This window comes from Pelodiscus sinensis, chromosome 3 (assembly GCF_049634645.1).
Source record: "Pelodiscus sinensis isolate JC-2024 chromosome 3, ASM4963464v1, whole genome shotgun sequence".
Classification (NCBI taxonomy): Eukaryota; Metazoa; Chordata; order Testudines; family Trionychidae; genus Pelodiscus; species Pelodiscus sinensis.
In genome coordinates this window covers 155540899-155568690 of record NC_134713.1, presented here as the reverse complement: position 1 = coordinate 155568690, position 27792 = coordinate 155540899, and the positions used below count along the sequence as shown (strand labels likewise).

General features: G+C 41.0%; 3 protein-coding genes across 8 annotated transcripts in view; 2 read left to right on the top strand and 1 right to left on the bottom strand.

The window, feature by feature from the left end:
* WDR26 (WD repeat domain 26) overlaps positions 1-5572 on the top strand; it is a 41855-nt gene extending 36283 nt beyond the window's left edge. For 3 of the 4 annotated variants that reach the window (XM_075925273.1, XM_075925270.1, XM_075925269.1), the window contains one exon: positions 414-5572. In XM_075925273.1, the coding sequence (XP_075781388.1) occupies positions 414-439 (26 nt within the window). In that variant the 3' untranslated portion in view covers positions 440-5572. The remainder of the gene's footprint in view (positions 1-413) is intronic. The other variant, XR_012902948.1, reaches the window with a different exon arrangement.
* A 4614-nt stretch (positions 5573-10186) lies between these two features.
* On the bottom strand, positions 10187-21429 carry CNIH4 (cornichon family member 4). Of its 2 annotated transcripts, XM_006133415.4 has the most exons (5): positions 20556-20713; positions 17441-17509; positions 13368-13480; positions 11979-12119; positions 10187-10395 (listed from the first exon to the last, which is right to left on the bottom strand). In XM_006133415.4, exons 1-5 carry the CDS (start codon positions 20622-20624, stop codon positions 10368-10370), a joined length of 420 nt encoding a protein of 139 aa, XP_006133477.1. In that variant the 5' UTR covers positions 20625-20713; the 3' UTR covers positions 10187-10367. The 2 variants fall into 2 exon arrangements, with proteins under 2 accessions (XP_006133477.1, XP_075781389.1); XM_075925274.1 differs by lacking the exons at positions 17441-17509; positions 20556-20713 and adding an exon at positions 21405-21429.
* Positions 21430-24382: 2953 nt separating this feature from the next.
* The window catches only part of NVL (nuclear VCP like), an 85753-nt gene continuing 82343 nt past the window's right edge, over positions 24383-27792 (top strand). The window contains exons 1-2 of one of the 2 annotated variants that reach the window (XM_075925268.1): positions 24383-24549; positions 26125-26198. In XM_075925268.1, the coding sequence (XP_075781383.1) occupies positions 24493-24549; positions 26125-26198 (131 nt within the window). In that variant the 5' untranslated portion in view covers positions 24383-24492. The remainder of the gene's footprint in view (positions 24550-26124; positions 26199-27792) is intronic. The other variant, XM_006133417.4, reaches the window with a different exon arrangement.

Genomic DNA, 27792 nt, shown 5'->3' with positions numbered 1-27792 from the left:
TTCTTTTGAAGAGTAAGAGCAGTAAGGTTCAACTAGAGGAAAAATCACGTTTGTTCTAAATCAGTGTCTACCACATGATTTATTTTCAGTTTGTCACTAAATTTTTAAGATGTATGTTGAGTAATAAAAGTTTTCAAATACAAATATCCTTGCTCTCCTTTCAGGAAAATACTACACAGTAAGTCAGAGAGAGAGAATTTTTGTAAAAGCAAAAAAAATTCTTAGTTAATTGTATTAATAAATTGGAAAAGAGTAACTCCCCTTCAGGGAAGAGAATAAATCCACAAAACACAATTACTCTGAATCAAACGTGTGTTACCCCTCCCCCCCCCAAATGTTGGAGGCTGTTACATCTTGAAAAATTATCATCCAAGTTTAATCTTTCTTTTACATTTCATCTTGTCTTTGCTCAGAGGAATGCAGTAGCATGGATAGTTGATGGTGATTTTGGAGCAGACGACTTCTCTTTAACTTAAAATTAGTCGTATTTTAAATGGCTTGGGATTTGGTGCAAACAACATGATTGATAGCTGGACAGACATGCTCGTCATGAAAAAAGAACCATTTCTGAAGCCCGATCGGGGCCAAACATTTACCACCTTGCTTCATAGTAACCAGTTGAGATGAAGCACGTCGTTAGAACGTTGTTGGACGCCGTGTCGAATTACCCCCTCCCATCGGTTGTGAAGAACTGTGCTACATTCAGGCTAACCATTGAACTCAGTATATATATTTTTTCCCTTCTGCCTTTTTGTCTGGCAGGTTACCGTTCTTGTTGCTCTTCTGTGTAATGAAGTTTAAATGCTTGTTTGGAAAACTTTATTTAACAGTTTAGAAGGCTTGATAGAAAGAGTGCTTTAGTCTGAAGAGTATACATTGGATAGGAAGGGATTTCCTTCTCTTGTTTCTCTAAATCTCTCTCCGCCTTATTTAGCTTGAGATCTTTGCAGCTTGGTTCATGGATTCTAGCCTTGCCCATTGCGCAGTATATATAAATCCAGATGATAAAACAGTGAACTATGTCAAAAGCACTCTCAATATCACACTTGACAAAAAGTTTTGTACTTTTCACATAGCTCGTTGCCCTGTAAAGGGGTTAACAGCACAATTTTTTTAAAAAATAAATTATTTATAGGATTAAAGTGACTTCATTTGTATACATTTGGAATTTAAACCAGCTTAACAGTGTCATTAAATGCAGTATAACTGATGCTCTTTCAGAGTGTCATGCAAGACATGGTCAAATGCAGTGGCTGGAAGGAGTTTTACACAGGCTACAGAAAGTATTCTTTTAAAAGAAACCTAAATTTCCATCTTAATAAAAAACAGAATTATTTAGAAGTGAGAGCTATCAAAATGCACCATCTGATGATTAAAAAGGACAAAGGTCAGTTTTTAGATTACATAAATGTGTGCAACAAGTTTGTCTTAACTTTTGCAACGATTCTGATCCAAAATTAGGATAATGCTGTTTTGCTTGGTAATTTAAAACTTAGTATAAGTACCTTTGTCATCTGAATGACAATACATATAGATGATTTTCCCCTCAACTTAAGTACAACTGTAGAATTGTTCTTGGTGTTTGACTAACAAAGATGAATAGACCTTTTTTTTGAGACATTTTTGAAGTTTACAGGTTTAAATGTATCTGCTGGACCTTGTTCTGTGCTGGTGCTGTTAATAGCCTGCCACTTTTAGGAATGGTTCCTTTAATTTCCCATTAAAAAGACAGTTTAAGTACTGTATGCTTCTCAGAATAAACAGGTGGCCTGGTATCTCTAGTGTGCTTCTGCACTATTTGACAATTGATTATGGAATGGTGTTAGATTCCCTCTTCTCAACTGGATGGTGAAAGTAGCATCAGAGCTGCCATGAAGTAAAGAGGGAGCAGGGAAGAAGGCAGGCCATCATGAAAGATGAGAACAAAAGGGTGGATGAGACTCCGACTGGGACTAAGTAAGTACTTAATGTCCTTCTTTGTTGGGTGGAGGGATAACTTTGCCATTGTTCATGCAAAGAAAAATAGACTCTGGGTTGGCTAATGGGATTGGGGGAGAGAACACAGCAGGACCCTTTCTAAAGGTTGTGGAGGACCCAAGTGGATGCTCCCAGAGCATATAATACAAGAGAGATTCTAACAGATTATGGCCATTCGTTTCTTTGACTCTCACTTGCATGTAATCTTAAACACTATTTTTTTTTCTGAAACCAACCCTTAATCTGACTTAAAAAAATACCAAAGTATAGGATTATCTGAAATAAGAACTGAATGTTAATACCATCAATCTAGTTCATTTATCTTCAGCTTCCTAAAATTATTTTTAAAAGCATTTCGATTGAATTGTAAACAAATATAGAATTCTGGTTCGTATTAAAAATCAATATTTCTATAGATCCTTTGGATTACCAACAAACCATAAAAACAAAAACAAAAATTTTCTCCAGCGTTAGGTGGTCAAGAGATCAACAGTTTCTTCTGCCATAATTAATGACATGTCACAGCATGAAGATTATAGTCTTGGTTCTGTGGTGACTGTGGTACTAGTGCAGGTTGCAGGAGAAGCAAAGAACACTGAGTTTAAGTCTTGGGAGGCTAACCATTTTGGTTTTAAATAAAAGTTGAATATCCAAATTTTGTACAGTGCTTTACATCTTCAAAGTAGCGTACACTTGTTAACAGCAACTTTGCTGCTATTTATAACATTTAAGGCTTCACATTCTATTGATTTGGCATTTTTAAGTATTTTAGAGCATTATACTCCCCTTTAAACTTGAATAAAAACCTCTACTCCACTAAGAGCATGTAGTGCTGTAACTGTCTTTTTTTTTTTTTTTTTTTTTTTTTTTAACCCTTTATATTTTTAGATGATGTGGAGCCCATTCTGTTGCTGGCTGTTCACCCCAAGATCTAACATTGACTTCACTGGGAATTGTGTGTGTAAAGAAACAAGCCCCTAATGCATACCCAGAAGACTGATTTTGTGTTTAGACACTACATAGGATTTTCAGCATAGTGTCTATAGCTAAAACTTTTAGCAGGGATCTAGTACAAGGTACATTAGAGCACACTTCAGTCAGCACCTTCTTTTTCACTGAGATGTGATGACAATTTATCTTGTCAAAATACTGGTCTCCCCTCTTTCCCCCCGCAACCTTCAAATCCAAGAGCTTCTGGACTTTAGAGTACATTCCTAATGTATATATGGTAAACACCTTGAAATGGGATTAGTCAGAAGCACATTTTGAGACTGCCACTTTTATTTATTAATAAATGCACCTATGCAATGTAGATGGTAACAAAAGCCTTCCCAGCAAGGTGGAATGAATCACTTCAGTTTTACCAAGTTTGCTATATACATTGTGCCTGCAGCTTACACATAATATGCAGAGACCAATAGAAAGGTGGGACTGGCAAAACAAAGATTTTATGGTACTTAATCTGACAGCAAGATCATCTGTAGACTTACAGGCAGTGAATGATGATTCTGACTACTGTCCTGGACTCTAAACTTTAAAAAATAAAAGAACAGCCTAAACTATTTCTAACATGCTACCACATAGTCATAATGTATGGTTTGAAAAGTACCAATACTTTTTGCCCATAGACCAAAAATGAGACTTTAGCTGTGGAAAAAGAGTCATCTGCTATGTGTTAATTTCCATGTGCTTAAAAATGTTCCTAGGCTGGGATCTATTGGTTGGAGCAAATAAGAGTCATATTTATCCCCAGCGATCAGTTATTTCTAGTAACTGATGCAATACTTCTGGGGGAACATGCTGTAAACATGGGGTTTTTTTTAAAAAATTTTGTAGCTGGTAATTCAGATATTCATAATAGCTACTGATTATCAGCAAGGTAAATCTTTTTATGAATTATGCTTAATAGGTTATCTGAATATACCTGCATTGTTCAGGTAGGTAGTGTGGTGGGTTTTTTTGGGGGGGGGGGGTGTTTTTGAGACAGAGAGAGAGATGATGGAACACAAAGGGGAGGGAGTAATAAGCTGCTGTTCTAAATCTCTCTTCTGAAAAATGTGTCCAATTCCCTTACTCAAATTTTTCAAATATAAAAAGTGACCCTAATTTTAAAACTAGTGCAAAGATTAAAGCTAGAAAACTATCCAACACGTGTCGTAGCTTCTTATCCTGGCTGCAAGCAGGTAATGTTTAATGCAGTGAATTCATTATTGGCAGTATTTGTGTCTAGTGACCTCCCACCACACCAATAAATAATGTTCCCAATCCAAATAAAATTGTTTATTAAGATATTGCTTTCTAGAAGGTAGAAATGACACACTCAGTCCATGTTGAGTAGATTTATATGCAGAAAGATGGGGGAATCCGCATACAACAAAGCCAGCTTTGTTGGCTGATAATGTGAGGAACAACCAGAGGAGAGAAGACCCTCAGACTCTTGTTCATCTCCCCAGAACAATAAGTTGTCTCAATTAATTTGAAACAATTGCTATAAAAAGGAGCAGCAAATCCTATAGATAGCTTTAAAAATACACAACATGGGCTCACATCCATTTTCAGTTACCTTATAGGAAGAACTGCTAATTTTAAAGGCAGTTAGCAAAACTTTATTAACTGTTGTACACTTTTTTTAAAACCAGGGTGGATTTCATTGAATTGTGCAGTGTTGTTGAACTGCTGCAGTAGCTGCCTCTAGTTGCTGAAAACAAACTATAACTCCATTTCCTGTCTAAGCCAGATTTACCTGGGTTCAGTAATACAGCTAAGTATGAATGTTTTCCCATGTGATATGAGAGAGTGAGTGTGTGTTATAGACATGGAACCAAGTGTTCTAGGTACTGGTCATGTTCTATTACATTTTTTGTCACGTTGTGTGTATGTGAGGTGTCCTCTGACTACAGACATCAGTTAATATCAGTATATTTTTATAAATCGGAAATTCAGTGTGCCCCATCTTTCACTTCAACATTTTTAATTGTTAGGGTAATGTGCTAGATTTGAATCTTAACATTTTTAGGCACAGATGGAAAAAAGTTATTGGCTCCTTGAAAATGTATGGGACAAAATGGATTATCAAAGCATGTATGTACTTACAAACCAAGCTGTAGAGATCACGAAAAGAACTTTACTGTTGATCTCAAGATTTCTAAATTGTCAAGATTTATATGGAGTTGTGGTGGAACTAGTTAACACTTAGAGCTTTTGGTATGTAATGACTATTTGCTATGGACTGATATTAAATGTTTCAAAGGATTGCGTTCTTAAACTTTCTGGATTTTTTTGTTACTGTCCTCTTGGATTATATTAAGTAGTTTAAATTTCTTTGCTATATTACATTAAAATATAAGAATGTTGGGTCTCATATTTATTTTCACTTGTTTTACTAATTTACAGAACACCCTTTGTTAATTTTTTTATTAAGTGTATTTTAAACATATCTTTAAAAAGAAAATTGTTAAATTGGAATTACATAACTTCTGATTTGCTTTTATTAGGGTTTTTTTAAAAGTACACTTTTTCCATGTCAGTGCACAGCACTTAACAGAAATGTTTGTATTCCCTTTCTTCAGTTCAATAAACAGAATGAATAACTGGACTGAACACTTCTTAATTTCCTAACAGGCTGTCAATTGGCTGTGCATTTCACCTTTGATTTGATGATTAAAATAGAACTTTAATATTTGAGCATTTTTACTGAATACTTTTCCAAATAGTTTTACTTAGATGCAAATATATATCAAACATTTACAGCACTTTACTCTCTTGCATTTTAGTCTGTGCTTCTCTACAGTCTATGAAGGTGTGCACTTAAAATACACAGTACAAGCACTGACTGACAAATCCTTGGGATTCATATGAGAGGGCAATAATCCAGAGTGTAAATGCTAAAGGGGAAGAGTTTTATTTTGCATAGCACCTCACACAGCAGGGTGCTGCTGCACTGAACTGCCAAGTAATGCTGTGCAGAGATACTAAACTTTTTTTGACTAAGTATTTCCCAACAACTTGGATAGTCCCACTTGAGGCTAGCATTGAAACTCCCCCTCCACAACAGCTACAGAGCTGGGGCTGGTCGCATATCCCAAATTCCTCCTTCCCCTATTTCTCATGCCACTATCCTTCCCACCCAGCCCTTATTTTCCCACCACTCCATCTTACATGTTTGTTCTCCAGGGTCCAGACACCTGCATGTAACACTACTCAGGAAAGCAGCCCTTCATTTTCTTGTGCACAGTTTCACAGGCACTCAGAGGGAACAAGCTATGTACCTGAATGGAGTACAGTGGGCCAAATTTCAGGAATAAAACCTCTTTTAGAAGAGCCCTTCTTCCTCGTGAGAGGAGAGAGCTTCCGAAAGAGTGCATCTGCTCTTCCACAAAAATAAGCAGAAGAGCAGAGGTGTTCCCTGGATGCAGCAGTTTTTCAACCCCATAGTCTAGACATAGCCTCACTTCCAGCTGTAGTGCAGATATAGCCACTGATCCTCTTATTCCTGTGACATTAGACATTCTTTTCAAGCTATGCTTTTACATAAGTGGATTACTTTAAACTTAGTCACTGCCATGAGCAGTACCACGTAACTATTAGAATGCTGGGGGTTTGGAAATATTTATTAAAAGTAGATGCCATAATATCTACCCTTGGCCCTGGTACTTACCTTTGCTGTTCCTTACTTTGCTTCTGTCTGGAATTTTGTTAAATACCCATTAGAAAATCATTTCACTTCTGTACACAAATTACTGTTTAAAAACTATAAACTGAGGCATGTTTGGCTACAGCAAACTTCCCTTTGTATGTACTAGACTTTTCCCTTACAGCCATCAGCTACATCTGTTTGCCACTCTTAGGCCTTATCTCTACTGCCAATTTCAAGCAAGTCTGCTGTCAGTGCTAGTAATGGTTCGGGTGCTGCAGTAGACTGTCAGCATTAATTCTACCACCATTTGGACCATCAACATCTTGCCCTTTAAGAGCTTCAACAGAATGTTTTCTGACTGCTGACCTTCATATTGACAAAATACTTTTGGATAAAGGGACTGGGGCAAGAAGTGAGCAGAAGTCTCATACATGTCATTGTTTCAGGAAAATAGGGTCAGACATATAGGCTAATACAATGAGAAGCATCCATTTAGCATAGAAATAGGCTACGAATTTCAAATGCTAAGCTTATTACTGCCTGAGTTCTCAGCATGTGTCTTGTGACGTTCCAAATTCTAGAGTTGCAGTGCAAATCTGGTGTGAAAGGATACTACTTGGTTCCTTGAAGCTACTGGACTACACAAAGACCACCTCACAGAAAAAATGATTTTATTTTTGTTCTGAACACAACCCACAGTGAACACTTGACCCCCAAAAACTGTGCATATCTAGAAGGCAGAGGGAGCCAGTAATTGGAACATGGAGTTGCAATGAACTGTTGGACTCTCTACACAAAACATGATCTTTTCAGCTTAAGTCTTGGGTAATGGAGAGCATATCTTAATAGTACCCTTTTCATTGCTTCTACTCCCAAGCTACTGTTTGGCTCAGGATCTAGTTACCTATGGGCTACGTCTAGACTGGCATGAGTTTCCGCAAATGCTTTTAACAGAAAAGTTTTCTGTTAAAAGCATTTGCGGAAAAGAGCGTCTAGATTGGCACGGAAAAGCACTTTTTGCGTAAAAGCGTCTGTGCCAATCTAGACGCGGTTTTGCGCAAGAAAGCCCTGATTACCATTTTCGCGATCGGGGCTTTTTTGCGCATAACAATACCGCGTTGTCTACACTGGCCCTCTTGTGCAAAAGCATTTGCGCAAGAAGGCTTTTGCCCGAACAGGAGCAGCATAGTATTTCCACAAGAACACTGACAATCTTACATGAGATCGTCAGTGTTCTTGTGGAAATTTAAGCAGCCAGTGTAGACAGCTGGCAAGTTTTTCCGTAAAAGCAGCTGCTTTTGCAGAAAAACTTGCCAGTCTAGACTCAGCCATGTTGTTTATTTACTCATTGATCTAGCCAAGGAGGCAGCTGTCCATCCCCATAAACCAGTGTTGTGAAAATAGTATACGGTCTGTTTTAAGGCTATTTCCATTCTCACTTTCTGTATAGGGAAAAGCCCCTACCTAGATCAGCATGCATCGTTGTGACATCCCAAACTCTAAAAGTTGCAGTGCAAATGTGGTGTTAAAGGATACCTCTTGGTTCCCTAAAGCTAGTGGACTACCCCAAGTAGGTTGTACTTTCGCAATAGGCTGTCATAACACAAACAGCACCGGACTCCATTCATCTGTGCTTTTATCATTTTCTACACATTGCAACCATAATAAAACAAAAAGCAAATTTGACCCAGCCTCCTTAGCAAAAAGCTACACTGGACAGGCAGCTGCTTTTACTGTGCTACTTAACCTCCATCTCTCTGTAATTTGCACCTCTCCCCCACTCATAAATATTTCAGTTTTCTTGCCTAAGTTAGTGAGCAGCAATAACTAGTGATGAACAGTGGGTAAGGTGGTAGAAAGTGACACAGAAAAGTGAGAGAGTTAACTGGCCTTTTGACTGCAAATTAGAAGCTATGACTTTTCATGCAGGTAGCCACAAGGCACAAATTCTGGAAGACATCTGAATTATTTGTATTAGGTAAGTAGCTGGTAGCACTGTTAATTTTTCTGCATCCTGTTTCCTCTGCAGCTAATGACAATCCTTCCTTAGTCAGGTGCACATTTCATGACAGCAGCTGGAAGTGCAGAATGGATTGACAGTGCATACAGCATGCTGGACATCTTGCTTAACTTTTCTACTGCTACTGAAGATCATGCTATTATTTTTAAGATTGTAGCATATCCCATTGACTACAAAGTACACAGTGCTGCAACACAGGAGCAATTTGCCTTCGCATAGGTAGTAAGCTAGGCAGCAGTAGAGAGAGAGTATTGTTACTGTGCCCTAATGCCCATTCCTTTTGTGATTACTCCTAGGACTCACTTGCGTTTGTTTTTTAAACCACAACCCTTGTTTTCTGGACTTCCTTGCAACATCCTCACACTGCAGTATCTATTGAGAAAGTGTCAGTTCTTTAAAAAGGCAGGTACCATCTCTATTTTGGCTCTCATGCTGTACAAAGCATATTATTGGCACATAAACATGGCAACAGTGCAGTACTTTGTAATGCATAATTGGTTTGGATTTTGGAACAACTAGTGGCTAAACATGGCAAGTTTATTGTTCTCAAATAAAAGACCAAGGCTATCCCAGCAAGAAAGTTAAAGGCCAGATACTGATGCTTGATTTTTCCCAATTATTTAAATGTCTTTTCTCCTGGTCTCAAAGAATAAGGATCTGTAGCACTTTTAACATCAGGTTTAAGACCTCATTTCAACTATAATTTTTGCGTATCAAAATTGAAGAGGAATTATTGCTCCTGGGATAGCATCTTAGGCCCTCCTATCTGAGTCTTGCAAAGACTTGATTTCACTTATGAAGACTCAGTATTTTAAAAACAGCTCAGCTAGTTGATGGGGAGCAGTAAGAAAGAGCTGCCTATCATTAAAATAACTGACAAAGTTCTGTAGCTCAAGAGCACCATTCTTTGATACAGATTTATTCCTGAGTCACCTGTCTAGACATTGCTATTTCTAAGTCCTGGATAAGACTGAGAGGTCACTTAGCTTTATTATAGCTTCTGCCATACTCCCTATCCTTTGCCATAATGCATCGATTGGGCTACGCGTGGAGACTCGTTCAGGAGCAATGTATGGTGTAGCAAGAGCATAAAGGCAAAAGATAATCACAATGTTTATGTTGGTCCAGAAGTTTACCCGGAAGCACTGATAAGGATAGTTTGATGTGGGGGCTTTATACCATACAGAAAATGAGAATGGAAATAGTGTCAGGGTTGTTTTTTTTAAGGCTACTTTCACGATGCTGGTTCATGGAATAGCTCCAAGCAGGTGAAAGATCTATGCCGGTAAAAGATACATTGCAGCACCAGCCTGCAGATCTTGGCAGCACTTACAAAAGGCCCTTTTGGATGAACAACTGTATTAAACCTGCTCTTAAATTTACATCTGGACCTTCCACTGGTGTAGAGCAGAGATCTGCAAAACCACGCTGTCTTTTCCTTTCTTCTTTAGAGTGCAAGCTGCTGTGCTACATGATCAGTTCCATCTAAAAACTTCATCCAACAGACTAAGTGTGATGTGAAAGGAACAATCAACTGCTACAGGAACTCAGTGTCATGGTTTTTAAAATATTTTATGTTAAAAATACAGCAAAAATAGCTTTGTTCAAAGAGGAAAAAATATACTGCATGACACCACCAGTCTAGGTATGTTTGAAAGTGTCTCTGGCTCCAACTGTTCACTGGAGTGATTCCGATGGTTCAGAATTTGGCAATTAATCTGTTCCTTTTCAACTTCAGTCATTTATCAAAGCCAAGATCATACTGTGGCAAGACAAAAGAGGTCATCAGTGTATTAGTACAACATAAAACTGTAGGTGGTCCCAGACTTGCAGTCAGAGGGGATGCAACTCGTTTCCTTAAGTAAATGAGAGATCATGGCCACCTTCAACTTTATTATGAAGGCAAGATTCTCAGAGATTAACTCGCAGCATGCAATGGTCGATCTTGAAGTGATCAGATGGCCAATCCTGTGATAAGGTTTGCATGAGACATGTCTATTAAATTTGGACCTCATGCAGCTCCTTTTCTGGATAGCTGTTAACCATCACTTTTTATTCTGCAAGTGAAATCTATTTAGCACCCAACATGCCACTTGCAATAGATTCTTTACAAGAATACTTTGCTCAGATTTCCAAGATATGTAAGGGTTAAAAATATTAACATAGGTACACAGAATTCCCAATCTCTCTCTACATGGGATAGCATTTAAAATGATGTTCAGGGAGTTTAGGCCTAAAATTTACATTTTGAAAGGTTTTCTTTAAAACTTGATTAATAGAAGTGGGCTTTTGGGAGAGGGAAGGAAATTGGTTTCATTGTAACCAAATATGAAAAACTAAAACCAGATATGAAACTACCCAGTACAGTTACAGCTAAACTGGAGAGATACTTACTGTGGGCCTGTGCTGGATATGACTAAAATTAAATCCAATTTTTAAAACTTTTTAAAAATCTAAAGCGATACCAGTAATAGACAAGTGAAATGCCACTACGGCCCACATTCTGCTATTATTTACTTTACTTCAAATTTAAAGTGTACATTAAATTAATTGTTTATACCCTCTACATCAAGTCAGCTTCAGAGTTTGTGTGCAGCTGTTTTCAAAAGAATGCAGCTTTCCTATTCCCACATTAGAAATATGAAGTATCCCTTCATCCCTGCACAATCTAGAACAGGGCTACTCAACTCTGGAAATCCTGGGGCCCACAATAATACAGCACATGCCAAGGGCCACAATTATATGCAAATAGTTTCTTTCATTCTGAAGGGCATGAATACAAAAATTAAGACTATACAACACACAGGCCCCATGTAAGTCAGTTCGCTGATATTAATAAAATGCAATATTTACCCTTTCCCACTCATATAACAGCACTTTTAATGAGCAATGACAGTCCAGGAATTTAACTACAAAAACGCATCTCAACAGAAGACCATTAGATTGACTACTTTTTTGTTTTGGCTTCCACCTGCGGGCTGCAAACAAACGGGCGACCAGCCACGTGTTGAGTAGCCCTGATCTAGAATACACCATGACAGAAGCTGGTGTATGAAGTGCTGATTCCCCCAAAATAAATCAACATCCAAGTTAGAAGTGAGTCAAGCCTGCTTGTTGAACAAGGGGCTATCAAGTTAATTTTAAAGGAAAAATTAAAAACTAATTAAGGGAAATATTTTGAGCATGTTTAACCAGGACTGTCAGGAGGTATCGCTTGGGCAAACAGCTTAAATAGGATGCAGGAGGAGGACAGATATCAGCAGTTACAGTGGCAGAATAAAAGAAATATGAAATATTAGTATGACAATTCCTTTGCTCTTACGCTGCACAAGATTTAAGACTAACCTGTAAAGGTACATGAAGAAACAAAGCAGGTGAAAGCCTAGCTTAATCATGGCTTCCTTCATGTGCGATTTCAATTGTCCTCTATTGTGGATCTCTGTGGGGTCAAACACCCCCATGTTCCCACTTGGCACCATAACAAACCTGAAAGATTTAAAACAAAGCTATTCGTTATCATAATTTTAGTATCAGTATTAAAAACAAATCTTACTGAAACATGCAGAGAAGGAACACAAAGACATTTTAAGAGTAACTACGGAGCTGCGTCCCCTGCTCACTATGCTTACCAACCCCCCTGTCTCGGATGGCAGGGTACAGGAGCAGGCTGGGGGTAGGTGCCTGGCCAGGGGGGAAGGGGCAGGAGCAGGCTGGGGGTATAGGGTCTCGGAGGACGAGGTGAGTGAAGGGGATAGCAGTGTAACTTGTGCCTGTAAATACCAGTACAACAACATCCACAACAGCAGTTGTAGTGCTATACTCACATAGTTACAACAGCAGTACATGAACTGTCTTTACACAAGCGGCGAGGAGTCCTGTGGCACCTTATAGACTAACCGAAGTGTTGGAGCATAAGCTTTCGTGGACAAAGACCCACTTCGTCAGATGCATGTAGTGGAAATTTCCAGAGGCAAGTATAAATATGCAGGCCAGAATCAGGCTAGAGATGACGAGGTGGATCCATTCAGGGAGGATGAGGCCCACTTCTAGTAGCTGATCTGGAGATGTAAATACCAAAAAAGCAGCTTCTCCTCTCTTGCTATTCACACCTCTGGTCTGAATATTTATACCTGCCTCTGGAAATTTCCACTACATGCATCTGACCAAGTGGGTCTTTGCTCAAGAAAGCTCATGCTCCAACACTTTGGTTAGTCTATAAGGTGCCACAGGACTCCTTGCCGCTTTTGCAGATTAAGACTAACATGGCTACCTCTCTGATACTCGACACCACAGTCTCTGGGTGAGATTTTAAAGAGAGGAGTGAAACCTGAAAGAGGTGAATCTAACAAGCATGTGAGCATGGGACACATGATCAGAGCAATAAGAGGAAACATACTAATTTCAAAAGCTCAAGCCATAAAATCCTTGAAAACTTCAGGCTGCCTCACAATGTCAAGATACTTTGTCATTATAACTTTTACTCAAGAATGTCAAACTTTGCTGCAATTTCAGCTAAAAGTGCTGGAGGTCAATCATCTTAGTCTACATGGGAAATTTTTGAAAAGGCCAGACCTGTGACAATTTCAAAGCACCTACAGTGAATTAATGACTCAAGGATAAAAATGAAATATCCATTCACAATGTACCAGCACAACATAGGCTTTATCTTCAAAATCAAATATTGAAAGTAGTAAAATTTCAAGAGGACAAGAAAATAAAATCCTTTGCACTTACCTATATATATTCCAGCTTGCTACTGGTAAATTGAGGAGGAAGATGAACCAGTGCAATGAAACAAACATTAACACAGTGACAACAGTATGGCCAATCAATTCTGGGACCACCCACTGCAAATAAAGAATTACAGAAGTGTAAACATTTATGGAGAGTACTCCTTACAGAAAGCAACCCTCACTTAAAGTACGTCAAAACTTACATGTGTAGAGTGGATAAAAATGGATTAAAATTAAAATCTGATTTTTATTTAGAATCAAACTTTTTTTTTCCCCCAAAGAAAAAATTTATTTAAAATTAAATTTGCAATGATGACAAACTATATGAAGGCCTAAATTTATTATAATCTACTAAAACTATATGTAGAATTAAATAACGTTAAGCAGTCTATGAGTATGTATGCACTTGCACCCTCTTTCGAGAGAGGGATGCAAATGCAGCTGAGCAAAACTGCAAATGAAGCGCGTATTTGAATTTCCCGTGCTTCATTTGCATAATCGCGGACCGCCGCTATTTTGAAATACCCTATTTTGAAATAAACCCTGTGTAGATGCGGTTATTTTGAAAGAAACCGCTTCTTTCGAAATAACCGGTAAACCTCATTTTTTGAGGAGTAAAGATCATTTCAAAAGAAGGGGTTTCTTTCAACATAACCATGTCTACACAGCGTTTGTTATTTCGAAATAGGGTATTTGGAAATAGCAGGGTCCGCGATTATGAAAATGAAGCATGGGAAATTCAAATCCACGCTTCATTTGCAATTTCACTCAGCTGCATTGGCAGCCCTCTCTCGAAAGAGGGTGCAAGTGTAGACATACCCTATGTTTGCTGCCAAAGTTTTAAAGAAAATCAAAATACTGAACTGGTGAAAGTCAGCGATTAAGCCTGCTAACCCAGCTTTTGACAGTATTAACTTCTTCTGCAGTGCAGAATGTTTTCTTCAGTTTTCTCAAATAGTTCATTTCAGTAAATATTTCATTGAAAAGTTGACAAACCACTTGGAAGTAGAAAAAGCAGGAAAGCTTATTTTCCTCTTACAATATATAGATGAAAATTAGGTGAAAGAGGATGAACTCTACTACTTCTAAAAATCTTTAAACACAGAGGCTATGTCTTCACTGCGGTGCTATTTTGGAATACCAGAGGTATCCCGAAATAGCAATGTTGTATCTTAACAGTGTGCCCGGTATTTGGATATATAATGGGCTCACTATACTGATGTCCCTGAAAACCTTGTTCCACGAGGAGTAAGGGATGTTTTGGATTAGCAGGTTATTTCAAAATTTGGTTCTGTGTAGACAATGCCAAATTACAAAATAAGCTATTTTGAAATTGACTCAAAATAAGATACACAATTTGCATAGCTCAAATTGCACAGCTTATTTTGAGCTACAGGTGCAGTAGTGATCAGAAACAATCATTTAAATTCACTATCTACAGATAATACTTCCTTTGATAAGTAAATCAGTTAGAGATGCAAAATATGTTCTGAAACTTTTCTTATGTTTCTGGCACATTTAAGATAACCTTTTATTAATTTTATTTACAAAAAAATGCTATTTTGAGTATTTTTTGTTTAAATTTCAATTTTCATCCATATAGAAATTGATGCAAATCACAAGCAGGGGGTAAAAAGGTAATAAGAAATGCATCGCTCCCCATTTTCTATTATGAAAGTTAAAAATTAAGAATGTGAATATACACATATTTGAAGCTGTATAATTGTTTAAATATGTACATACAAACTTGGGATGTAAGTGAATAGTCAAGTCGACTATTGCTCCCCCCTTTGCTGCCTCTGTAGCAGAGGCAGCGGGGGGGGGGGGGGGGAAGCAGGAGCCAGTTCTGGGGGGAGCCAGCTTATAAGCCAGTTCCCCCGGCACCATCTTCACAGTGGCACCTGCTCCCCCCTCCGCGAGGGGGGGCCAGGGGACCCTGCCACAAAGCAGCCTCTGACCACTGTGGCCTGGGCTGGCCACTGACAGGGACAGCTGGACCCAGTGCAAGCTGGGACTGAGCAAGCCCAGCTCCTACTACATTTAAACTGCACAGCTGCAGCAGGGGTAGTTCCTGGACCCAGTGCAAGCTGGGGCTGAACAAGGCTTCCCCTATCAACAAATTGTGTAGTTGATAAAATTTTAATTGACTATACGATTAGTGAATTACCTGCCTCTGAACATCCTTCATACAGACTAGAGATGTTAGTGTGCAGCTGTGTAAATGATTAACTGATAGGATTAACTGATAAGACCAGGCCTAACATCCCTATTAACCAAAGAGAATCCACCTTTCTTTAGGAACAAAAACTTAAATTAAAAACATGATTAAAATGTATTTAAATAAAAGGTTTCTGCAGGCAGATTTAAATATTGATTAAAATATTTAGAACAAAGCAATTTAAATCCATCTGTCTAAGGATTTCTGGAAACATTTCCCTACTCTATTAGATTTTTATTTATATTTTTTAATATGTATAGGTTAGTTTGGTGGTAAGCCAGAGAGAAAGAACCTATATAGCACTCAATTATATGAATGGCTTCGGCTCCACTGAAATGCATCAACTCCTGGGATGAAACACAATCTCTATTTATACACAACTACACTACACAACAATTTAAGACAGAAAGTGAAGAATATTAATTTCTGTATCAATATCAAAGAACATAGGGATTTAGGTAAGTAGAATATAATGAAATCTGGACATGAACTCACAAACCCACTATTTTAGGAAAAGTGCTACAGGAATTCAATAGATTCTTCATTTTACATTTTATCAGTTTCATAAATGTATTTACTCAGCAAAATGATCCCCTACACTTACGAGTTTACTTATTTGTCCATTCAATTCAACAGAAATGTAACATTTACCCAGTTAATTCTTAGGGGAAAAAAATCGTAACTACTTTGACCATACAAAAAAATAAGTCAGAGAGTGGGAAAAGAAACATATTCAATTGATCTGAAATACGTTTAGCTAAATTAGTAAGTTTGATTTCCCTCTATCATTATTATGAAATAACTTTAAAAAGTTATCCCAGATTCTCTACTCACTGTAGAGTAAAAAACAGAAAAAAGCATGCCCAAGAAATTACTATTTATCACTTTGAATAAAGGACATCTGAATAAGTAAAACGTACACAATGTGAACAAAATGTACCAAGTATACATAAACATGGGGGCCATCTGAAAACCCAGAAAACTGACAAATCAATCCTTTTTTTCCCCTTGATGCTGCCCTGGCCACAGTGCAATTAGCCACTTCTCAGTGTTTGCTCAATTTGACCCAGTCTCTCTGCAAATCATGATTTTTTCAGAATACAAAGGAGTCAGAAAATAGGTGGTATATCTGAGTTTGCTGCAGTAAAGACCTCAACAATGTAAAACCAACAAAAGCAAGAAAAGTAACCCCACTATCATCAACCCATGGCCACATGGAAAGTATGCTGGATCCCCATTTGAAATTTTCAGTTTCACAAATAGATACAAACCAAAAAAGATTAAATAATAATAATCAATATCTGTTGAATTTCACACAAAACTCCATGAAAACCCATTAATTCTGCCATGTCTAATATTTATGCCACTCAAAACCAAAATAAGTGTGTCCGTGTGTCCACATAAATCAGTCTCTAAGCAGATGTATAGTATTTAAAATTATACAATTTCTCATGTAGACAAGGCCTGAGAACACTTTTGGTCAAAAAAGGCCAGGAATAATAGCCAGATTGCTGATAAAGTAAATAAAGAGCTTTAGAAAGATCACAATAACCGTGTCACAACCAGAAATTCTTGTTCTGCCTCATGCCCAGGGACAGAAGAAGAGAATTTAGAGATTCTAAGCAGGGGGCTGTCTAAGATGCAGGTATGGAGCCAATCTATGGGCTGCCTAAAAGCATCATGAAGGCGGGAAATGCTGTTCGTCATCCTAAAAGACTTTCTAGGAACTCCGATGAAGGAAATGTGTGAGAGAAGAAAAACAACCAACACCATTCAAAAATACATAACACTTCTTATTGTTTCCACATAGGATATACTGAGTTTTATGAAATTAAATGCAAAAGAAGATTTCTTACTTTATTTAGTTTTGAGCAGCAAGACCTTGCATTAATATAGTCACATTCCAAATCTGATAGTGTTATTATCTGAAGTTCAAGATAAGGAACATTTTTTGTCATACAGAATTTAAATTCTCAGAGTAATTATGCGCATATTCACTATAGGACAGAGCAAAGTAAGGCTTTAATTGGGACACTTTTAAAGCCCTTTTCTGTTACAGCACACTTTCACATTTGAGGTAAATTACATCGATTGTAGTGAAGAAAATAAAATATTGCATCACATATGTGAGGAAAAGATCTGGGATACAGTGGTATCAGTATACAAGTGACCTCATAATGGTTTTTACCAAGGATTCTGGACCAAGTTATTCAACACACACAACACAGATTAGGGAATTCCATAAGGTGGGTTATTTCTCAAAGCAGTTTCCTTTGCTGGGCTTTGTCCTACAACCCTTATTTTTACAACTGGTCCTTCAGACATCAATAGAATTTAGACTAGGTTCAGATGCTTTTGTTGGAAACAGTAATTCTTAGCTGTAAATACAGTATTTCTTAACTCATTAAGGATATTCCCATCAGACAGAACCGTTGTAAATTATATGTTGGCATCTTAGAGTGCTTTGAGATCCCCAAATGCAAATTGCTAGAAAAATGCAAACTGATGTTTATTTTATAACTAGTGCCCAGATACACTTCAAAAATTGTCCATCACCAGACTATAATCATTACATTACTTCAAGAAAAAATAAGAGGTGTTTTAATATCAGAACTAAAAGGTAATCTGTGAAGGAAAAATGTACACTTTTTTCTTTATTACACACAAAGTCACCAGAAAGGTTTAAAAACATTACTTCTACCTTTTAAAAATACACTAGCAACAATATTAGGGTTCTCTATGTTCATCTGGAGAAGTGGGATTCTATCACAAGAAACAGATTCCAAAAGAAAGGATTTTAGTTCAAAAAATTCTCTTTAAAGGAAGACTTACTCCCCATTCCTCCCCTAATGAAGTGTATGAAAGTTCAAATTCCAAGTTTTCTAGCAAAAACAAGACCCTTGATATTCCTGATTTTAAGGCTTTCTGGTTTTGATTTATTTTAGAAACAAAACCCTGGCCATCTTTTGTGTGTCATGATGAAACTAGAGAAGATTTTTATAAAGACTCAGTGCCCTTTGTATCCTAACAATGTCATAAAACAACAAGGGCAATTAGAGAAACCCTGTGCAAGGTGAAACCTTTGTAATTCTACCAGGAACTAGTGGCACATTAACAACAAGAATACATTTCCAACAGAATAAAACATCTCTAGAATCCACAGGACATTGAGAAACTTTCTTAATCCAAACTTTTAGAAGTTTCTGAGATTTAAAAAATACTTTTGCACCCCTCTCCTGCCAGAAAGATCAAGACCATACAGATCACTATAACATGAACTATGTGGAAAAAAACTAGGGGTGTTAAAATGAGGTTATTTACTAAATGGAGTAGTTGATAGGCAGCTGGCTCAGTAGCAGGGATCAAAACCTGCTGTGCCTCTGCAATTTAAAAAAGGCAATAGGAGTTGGGCAGTCTACCCCCTGGGGGAGGTCCCCAACTCTCCACTGGGACTCCCTGCAGACAGGAACTGCTGCAGTTTAGTGGCCCGTCAGTGGAGGGTGCCAACTCCCTGCTGGGACCCCTTATTGACAGGGGCTTCTGCTGGAGCAGACGCCCCTCCCCGTCCCTCCCCTGCCAACTGCTGCCTCTGATACAGAGGCAGCAAGGGGGGGGGGAAATCCAACTAGTCAACTCAACTACCTAATAAGTGTGTTTTTCCTTATGTGGACTATAAGGCTACGTCTACACTGCAGGCTTCTTGCGCAAGAATTGTTTTGTGCAAGAGTTCTTGTGCAAAAGGTCTTCCACAAGAGCGTGACCACACTGCCAAGAGCATCATGACAGCATGGATGCTCTCTTGCGCAAGAAAGCTCTGATGGCCATTTTAGCCATAGGGGTTTCTTGCACAAGAAAATCATGTTGCCTGTCTACACTGCCTTCTTGTGGAAGAGCTCTTGCGCAAGAGGGCTTATTCCTCGTATGGGAGGAATAACTCTTCTGGAAGAAACCCTTTTCCAACATTGTACTGTAAAGTTACTTGCCCAAGAACACGCGTGCAGTGTAGACACCCGGCAAGTTTTTGTGCAAGAACACTTGTTCTTGCGCAAAAAGCCTGCAGTGTAGACGTAGCCTAAGTGTAAGCCACATATAGTAATGAACTGAAATTTTCTATTTAGAGAATTGGATACTGCACACTCATTACTAAGCCATGTTTTTACAGGTTTTCTGTGTTATAGAAATGTTTTCATGAAACAGCCTATTCCTCTCCAGCCATCTCGAGTCCTAGCAACATTCTCCAACTTCCTTTTTAGCCCCTTTTGGATTCTGTTCCAATTTTATCATGATGCAACACATGTGACATAACTGTTAATGATAATCCAAGAAGGTGCATCAGATTGTGATTGTTACCATGATGAAATGTTTATGACAAAGGAACCTCCATATTTATTGTACAGATTTTTTTTAATCCTTAACCAATTGTTCTTCATTCTCCAGCTAAAGCAGAGACCCATCAGTGAGACACAGATGAAAGATCCTATGTAAACTACCAACAAAAAAATTCCCCCAAATACAGAGAAATTCACAAGTGTGATTTTCAATCTTAGTATTAATCCAATTAACAGAAACTAACAATACTGGAGAGGAAATTTAGGTCCCAAATGAGATTTTGCAACAAATAGGATTTGACAAAAGCCAGTAGCCACAGAAGTGCTTTCCTAACTTTTAAAACAGCTTGTGAATGAAATCAGGCCTTGTGGCTTAAACGTGTACCCGGGCCGCAGAATCCGGACGGACGCATCTTCCAACCCCCTGCTGCCAATCACCATCGCTGGGTACCATACCCGCCCCCACCCCCTCATGCCAACTCCTCCCCTCTCCTCCGACCCGGGACACTTCCCCGGTGGTCCCCACCGTACAGCCTCCCACTCCGGCCCAGCCCCCAATTCCCCGTGTTGCCGCCTGCCCGCCCCGCTACCGCCCCCCCGTGAGTCTCCCCGGCCCGGCCTGGCCCCCTCTCCCGCAGGATACGAAATACACGGAGAGGAAGATCAGAGCGCAGCAATCAATGAGCGAGAAGATGAACACAACGGACTCCATGCCACCAGCGCCGCCCTGCCTCCCGGCCACCGTACACTGCAGTTTCCGGCTCTCTTCCTCCTCCCCCGTTCACCGTCTCAAGCTGTACATGCCCGCCCCTCGGAGCTCACCCCGCGGCATGCTGGGAAATGTAGTCTTCACTTCCCTCCCTAGACCTGCAAGGGCTGCTGCAGGCAGCAGTGAGGTGGTGACCCCTGGGAAGGGAAGCCTGGCCTAACGTTTGGGATGAGGCAGGGAGAAATCCCTCACCTTTCAGATATCAGTCCTGCTCTGAATAGGGCCCCAGGAAGGGGCTGGGACTATGAGGATGGGATGGGGACCTTTGCACAGAACAGAATCCCAGTAGCACACATCTTTCTCAGTCCCACCCAGGAATCCCAGACCCCAATGCAAACCCATTCACTTCCTCCCTCCAGGAGAAAGCACATAATCCTAATAGCTGCCACAGCTGGGCCAATGGGATGGAGGGAGATTAGCATAAGATTTAAAATCATAACTTTAAAATTTAATGGTGGTGACATTAATAAAACAAAATCCATGAGAGTTAGGTTATTCCTAAAGTTAAGGTTCTTATTGCATTACTAACTGTGCATGTGTAACCCAGAGGCACTAAGAAAGGAGAGTAAAGTCTGTCCATTAGCTATACACATGCACATCTTGTTATTTCAATAACATAACTAACAAGAGAAACAGAAATGTTACTACCTGCAGAATGTGGAAGGCAGAAAAGTTAACATTGTATTAAAGTTTCAAGAGAAGGGGGAGTTGAAAATAACTGACCTGTCATGCTAGGTAGGGTAGCCAGGTATCTGCTTTTCGACCTGAACACTCAGTTGACAAGGAAACCTGGAGGCTCCAGTCAGCACAACCAACAATGCTGTTCAAAGTCTGTTTGGTGGTTCAGTAGGGCTAAGACTGGCTCCATACCTGCCCTGACTCCATGTGGTTCCCAGGAAGAGGCCATCAGGCTCTTGCAGCTACTAGGTGTACAAGAAGGCAGGGAGCCTCTGTGTGCTTCCCCTGCCCTGAGCACCAACTTTGTTGCTCCCATTGGCTGCACGGGAACCACAGCCAATGGGAGGTGCTGGGGCAGAGCATGGAGCCTCCCTAGCCTTGTGCCTATGAGTTGCAAAGACTTGATGACCTTCTTCCAGAAGCCATCTTAGGTAAGCACCTCCGAGACTCCACCACTCTTCCTGTGCACCAACCAACACTGAGCCCCTCCTGTACCCAGAACCCCTTAGCCCTAGTCTAGAGCCTCTTCTGTACCCCAAACTCATCATCCCTGGCCCCAACCCAGAGCTTGCTTCCCCATGTCAACCCTTTGCCCCAGCCCTGAGCCCCCTCCTGCATCCAAACTTCCTCCCAAAGCCTGTATCCCCGCTACACTTCACAATCCTCAGCCCCATCCTCACCCAAATCAGTCATCTCTAGCCCCATTCCAGAGCCCACACTCCTAGCTGGAGTCCTCATGCCTCCTATCATCCCAACCCTCTGCCACAGCTGTTCTGAGCCCTCTCCAGCACCCCCAAACCCTAATCCCTGACTCCCCTCTATCTAGCCCACAACCTCAGCTAGAACTCTCATTCACTCCTACACCCCAACCCCTGGCCCACCATGGTGAAAGGAGGGCCCAAGCATAATATTTTCAGACCCAGTGCAAACTTATAACACAGACCCCCCTCCCGCACACATACCACAAGGTGTAGCATGGGCTGGATCCCAGTGAAGTGTCCTCTCCTGCCATGTGAGGGCCCTGGATGAAAGTAAGGGAAGATAAAGTGAAGGGGCACAGCCTCAGGGATGGTGCTAGTGGAGATAAAGGTAAGTTTTGGGCCATTATTAAGTTGGCAATCCTGATGCTAGACTTGTCAAACTGAGTGTTGTGTCCGTGCCTAAACTTTGCATTTAATTTACTTGGCTTACTGATAAGCAGGGCTCGACAAATAATGCAATCTACTTGCCCGTGGCGAGCAGATTGCAACCCGGAAGAGCCGGGTTCAGGTGATCTGTGCATACGCAGATCGCCGGAAAGCACGGCTGGCAAGCAGGGCTTGCCGCGGTTCAGTGAGCCCTGCTGATAAGGCTCCTAGGCATTATAACACCAATAATAAACAAATAATGGCATGGCATTAATTGACTCATCCTGGCATGGTTTTAACTGAAACACCGGTCATTGCTGGGGCCTCAGTACAAGCACCATACAACCAACTTGTCACACTTGTCTCTAAAGCAGGGCTACTCAACACGCAGCCCATGTGTTTGCGGCCCACAATCCGATTGTTTGAGTCCCGCTGTGTGGTTTGGGTTTAGATGGGGCTCAACACGCAGGCTGCGTGTGGGAGCCAAAACAAAAAGGTAGTCAATATAATTGTCTTCTGTTGATATGCATTTTAGTAGCTAAATTCCTGGACTCTCATTGCTCATTAAAAGTGCTGTTATCTGGGTGGAAAGCAGGCAAATATTGCATTTTGTTAATATCGGCAGAACAGATTTAAATGGGGCCTGCCTGTTGTGTCCTGCCTTAATCTTTGTATTCATGCCTGTTAGCGTGAAAGAAGCTAATTGCATGTATGTGCCACCACACTTAAGTTGAGGCCCTCTGCATGTGCTGTATCATTGTGGCCCCCGGGGCTTCCAAAGTTGAGTAGCCTGACTCTAACAAAATGCAGGACAATGTAGCACTTTAAAGACTAACAAGATGGTTTATTAGATGATGAGCTTTCGTGGGCCAGACCCACTTCCTCAGATCAAATAGTGGAAGAAAGTAGTCACAACCATATATACCAAAGGATACAATTTAAAAAAATGAACAAATATGAAAAGGACAAATCACATTGCAGAACAGAAGGAGGATGCGGGGGGGTGGGAAGGGGGAGGAAGGAAGGTAAGTGTCTGTGAATTGCTGATATTAAAGGTAGGGAGAGTGGGATGTTTGTGAGTTAATGGTATTACAGGTGATAATTGGGGAAACTGTCTTGATAATGGGTGAGAAAGTTCAAAGACTTGTTAAGTCCTTGTTGGTAAGTGTCGAATTTTAACATGAATGACAGTTCAGAGGATTCTCTTTCAAGTGCAGATGTAAAAGGTCTTTGTAGCAGAATGCAGGTGGCTAAGTCATTTAGAGAGTGTCCTTTCTGAAAGGACACTCTCTAAATGACTTAGCCACCTGCATTCTGCTACAAAGACCTTTTACATCTGCACTTGAAAGGGAATCCTCTGAACTGTCATTCATGTTAAAATTCGACACTTACCAACAAGGACTTAACAAGTCTTTGAACTTTCTCACCCATTATCAAGACAGTTTCCCCAATTATCACCTGTAATACCATTAACTCACAAACATCCCACTCTCCCTACCTTTAATATCAGCAATTCACAGACACTTACCTTCCTTCCTCCCCCTTCCCACCCCCCCGCATCCTCCTTCTGTTCTGCAATGTGATTTGTCCTTTTCATATGTGTTCATTTTTTTTAAATTGTATCCTTTGGTATATATGGTTGTGACTACTTTCTTCCACTATTTGATCTGAGGAAGTGGGTCTGGCCCACGAAAGCTCATCATCTAATAAACCATCTTGTTAGTCTTTAAAGTGCTACATTGTCCTGCATTTTGCTTCAACTACCCCAGACTAACACGGCTACATTTCTATCACTGACTCTAACAAGACATAGTAGCTGATGTCCACACCTCCTACTACTAGGGCTGCCAATCAAGTCGGGCTATTTTGAACGGGGCCCTTCGGCCGGAGACGTAGGTGCCTTGGCTGGTGCCTGCACAGAATTGCAGCGCGGATCTCTGGCTCTGGCGGCGCAGGGTAGCCTAGACTCAGGTCCTTTCGCTTCGTCTGTCCGGAGCTGCTGGGCGATGCGGGGCCGCGCGCGGAGCTTTGCGGACCCTCGCCTGAAGCAGCGAATCAAGCAGGTGCCGCTTCCCCTCTCCCGGGTCTGCTCCTGTCTCGCCCCGCCCCCCAGTTCCCTCGCGCGCTCCAGGGCAGTTCGGGGGTTGCCTTGACGTCAGCCCCGAGCCCTGCGCCGGACCCCGCTGCTCCGCGCCAGGCAACGGCGGGCCCGGCGCTCGGGTCTAGGCCTGCTAGTGGCTGTTCCATTGGCCAGGCCCGGCCCGGCCCCGAGCGCGTGTGTGTAAAACGCTGGCCACGGCCCTGGCTCCCCACGAGTTGCCTGGTGCCGCGGGCTACCCCGCGTGGGGGGCTTTACAACCCGAGACGGGCGCGGTGGGAGGGAATGATTTTACTGCAGCCCTGTTGAGCGAGCGTGTGGTTATTGTGACTGGTGTCTGGATCTCCGCTGGGCACCTTCCACAGACACATTTATCTTTAAAACGCCCCTCTGAGGTATTGAATTATGATCCGCCTCTTACAGGCTGTGAACTGAGACACAGAAATGAGACTGCATGGAAAGTCGAGCAGAATCAGAGATGGAACCCATGAATTCTGTTTCCACATGCAGTGCCCTATCAACTGCAGGACCTTTTTTTCTCCATTGTATTGATAGTCAGACTTCGCTGGTTCAGCAACTAAATTAGTGAGAAAAGTTACCCAAAGGGTCATAGTAGCGTGAATTGACTGTTTCATTCACTGTACTACTAGTCATAAAGGATATTAAAAATCTTTTAATACAGTAACCATGTAGCTGCTAAAAGTCTTAACAGTTACATGTGGGCTCTGCTGTATAAAGTTTAGCAGAGGCCACAGCAAAGCCTCTCTAGGATCAGGGCTACCAGCGCCTGCCCACCTGGCATCCAGGGAGGGGACTTCATTTTGGCAGAGAAGCCTTCTCCCCAGAAGCAGCAGAGCATCCTTTGCCCACCTGGCTCCTGGGGAGAAGGCTTTGCTGCCCTGAGATAGTGAAGCCACCCCCCTGGGAGCTGGCTGAATTTAACCAAGATGATTAATCGATAAACATCAGCTTATCGGTTAAATGGTTAGTCGGATAAACTCTAACATCCCTACTAATTATATTTAAACAGTACAACAGGGGAAATATTTTATTTGCATTTTGTCTCACAACAAAGAAATTAATAACTTAGTGCAAGTTGACAATTTAAGTGGCTAATAAGATATTGAAAGCATCCTGATAGTCTAAGCGACGAGGAGTCCTGTGGCACCTTATAGACTAACTGAAGAGTCTAAGTTATTAATCAGTGCTGGCTAAAGTGTCTCCTGCTGCTTTTGCAACACATGTGTGTGGTTAATAATTAAATCAATCGGAGTATTACTGCTCTGTTAATTTACTGTGGATTTGCCCCAATTAATGACATTTGTCAGTTTGGTCTCCAATATATAATGTACTACATTTTCCAGTAAATGTTGTGAATTGGCTACGTAAATAGCTAAGTTTCCATCAAACTGATAAATAATAATATAACTTTGTGCAAAATAAATTCATACAGTTTCTGATGTTTTAGTTTTTCTCTTGTATATCATCTTGTGAATCAATTCAACAGAAAGTCTAAAATTCTATAAACTCTGCATTGCAGTACCTGAGCAGTAATAAATGTGGTCGATATGTGGACATTGGAATTTTAGCAGCTGGTTTACAGAAAACTTACAGGTGAGCAAAAAGTGTAATCCTTGTATTCTGTTTTTAATAAACAATAGAAATGGTAGTATACATTTGCATATCTAAAAATGTTAATACCGTATTTCTCGTGACAATTATGAATTACACTTCCAGTAGACTTCCGATAATCCGGCACCTTTGGGACCCAGGAGGTGCCGGATTATCGGATATGCCGGCGTATCAGGAGGTACTCCAGCGGGGAAGCTGTGATGGGTCTGCCGGGACCCGCACTGCTACTGGTGGGGCGGGGGGGGAGGGGCCGCGGTGGGGAACGGCATGGCGAGGGGCGAACCCTCCACTGTTTTGCAGGGAGGCAGGGGAAGCCCTGCACAGCTGCCGGCAACAGGCCAGCTGGGGCTGCAAGCGGCAGCGGCGGACTTGGGGAATCGGCTGAGCAGAGCAGCTGGGGCGCTGCCAGGTTGGTCCCACAGCGCTGCCCCTCACCTGAGCAGCGCTGTGGGACCAACCTGGCAGCACCCCAGCTGCTCTGCCCCGCTCCGCCGCTTCCCCAAGTCTGTCACTGCCACTTGCAGCCCCACTTGGTCTGTCACAGGCAGCTGCGCAGGGCTTCCCCCGCCTCCCTGAAAAACGGTGGAGGGTTCGCCCCTCTTTGTGCTGTTTCCCGCCCCCAGGCCAGACACATTATAGACCCGTCACGGGTATAATCCCCTTCCCCTTTCCTCCCCTTTCCTTTCCTGGCCCATGAGCGCATGTGGGGCTCACAGAGCTCCAATTGTCCGGCTGGCTGGAGGACTTCCAGGTTCCAGTTAGTGCCAGACTATCAGGAGTGCCGGACCACTGGATGCTGGACAATTGGAGTTTTACTGTAAAACTAGGTTTGAAAGTTGCTTAGTAAGTCACAGATCTAGGAAAAAGTACACTGAAAATAAATTATTTTCTGGTTAAGGTTTTCTCTGGCAAAATTTCCAGTAATTTTTTTATATTGTTGTACCGTAGAACAGTGTTTCTCAAAGTGGTCTATGGACCCACTCTGAGAGATCTGCTACTGGGCCGCTCCGGATTGTTTGTTTACTTGCTCTGCAGTCATGTAGAAATGTATTGTGGAAGAGACCTCAAATGATCATCTATTCCAGGGCTACTCAACATGCAGTCCGTGGCCTGTTTGTTTGCAGTCGGTGGTGCAGTTTGAGTTTATGTGGAGCTCAACACGTGACCCGTGGGTGGGAGGCAAACCAAAAAAGTAGTCAATATCATGGTCTTCTGTTGATATGCGTTTTAGTAGTTAAATTCCTGGACTGTCATTGCCCATTAAAGTGCTGCCATATGGATGGAAGTCGGGTGAATATTGCATTTTATTAATAGCAGCAGAACTGGCTTAAATAGGGCTTGTGTGTTGTAGTTTTGCCTTAATCTTTGTATTCATGCCTGTCAGTGTGAAAGAAGCTATTTGCATATATTTGCATATATGTTTGCAAGTATATGCAACCACACTTAAGTTGTGGCCCTCGACAGTGTGCTGTGAGTATCATTGTGGCCCCTGGGGCTTCCAAAGTTGAGTAGCCCTGATTTATTCCATCTCTTTGTATTGAAGCAGGACCAAGTACAGGCAGTCCCTGAGTTACGC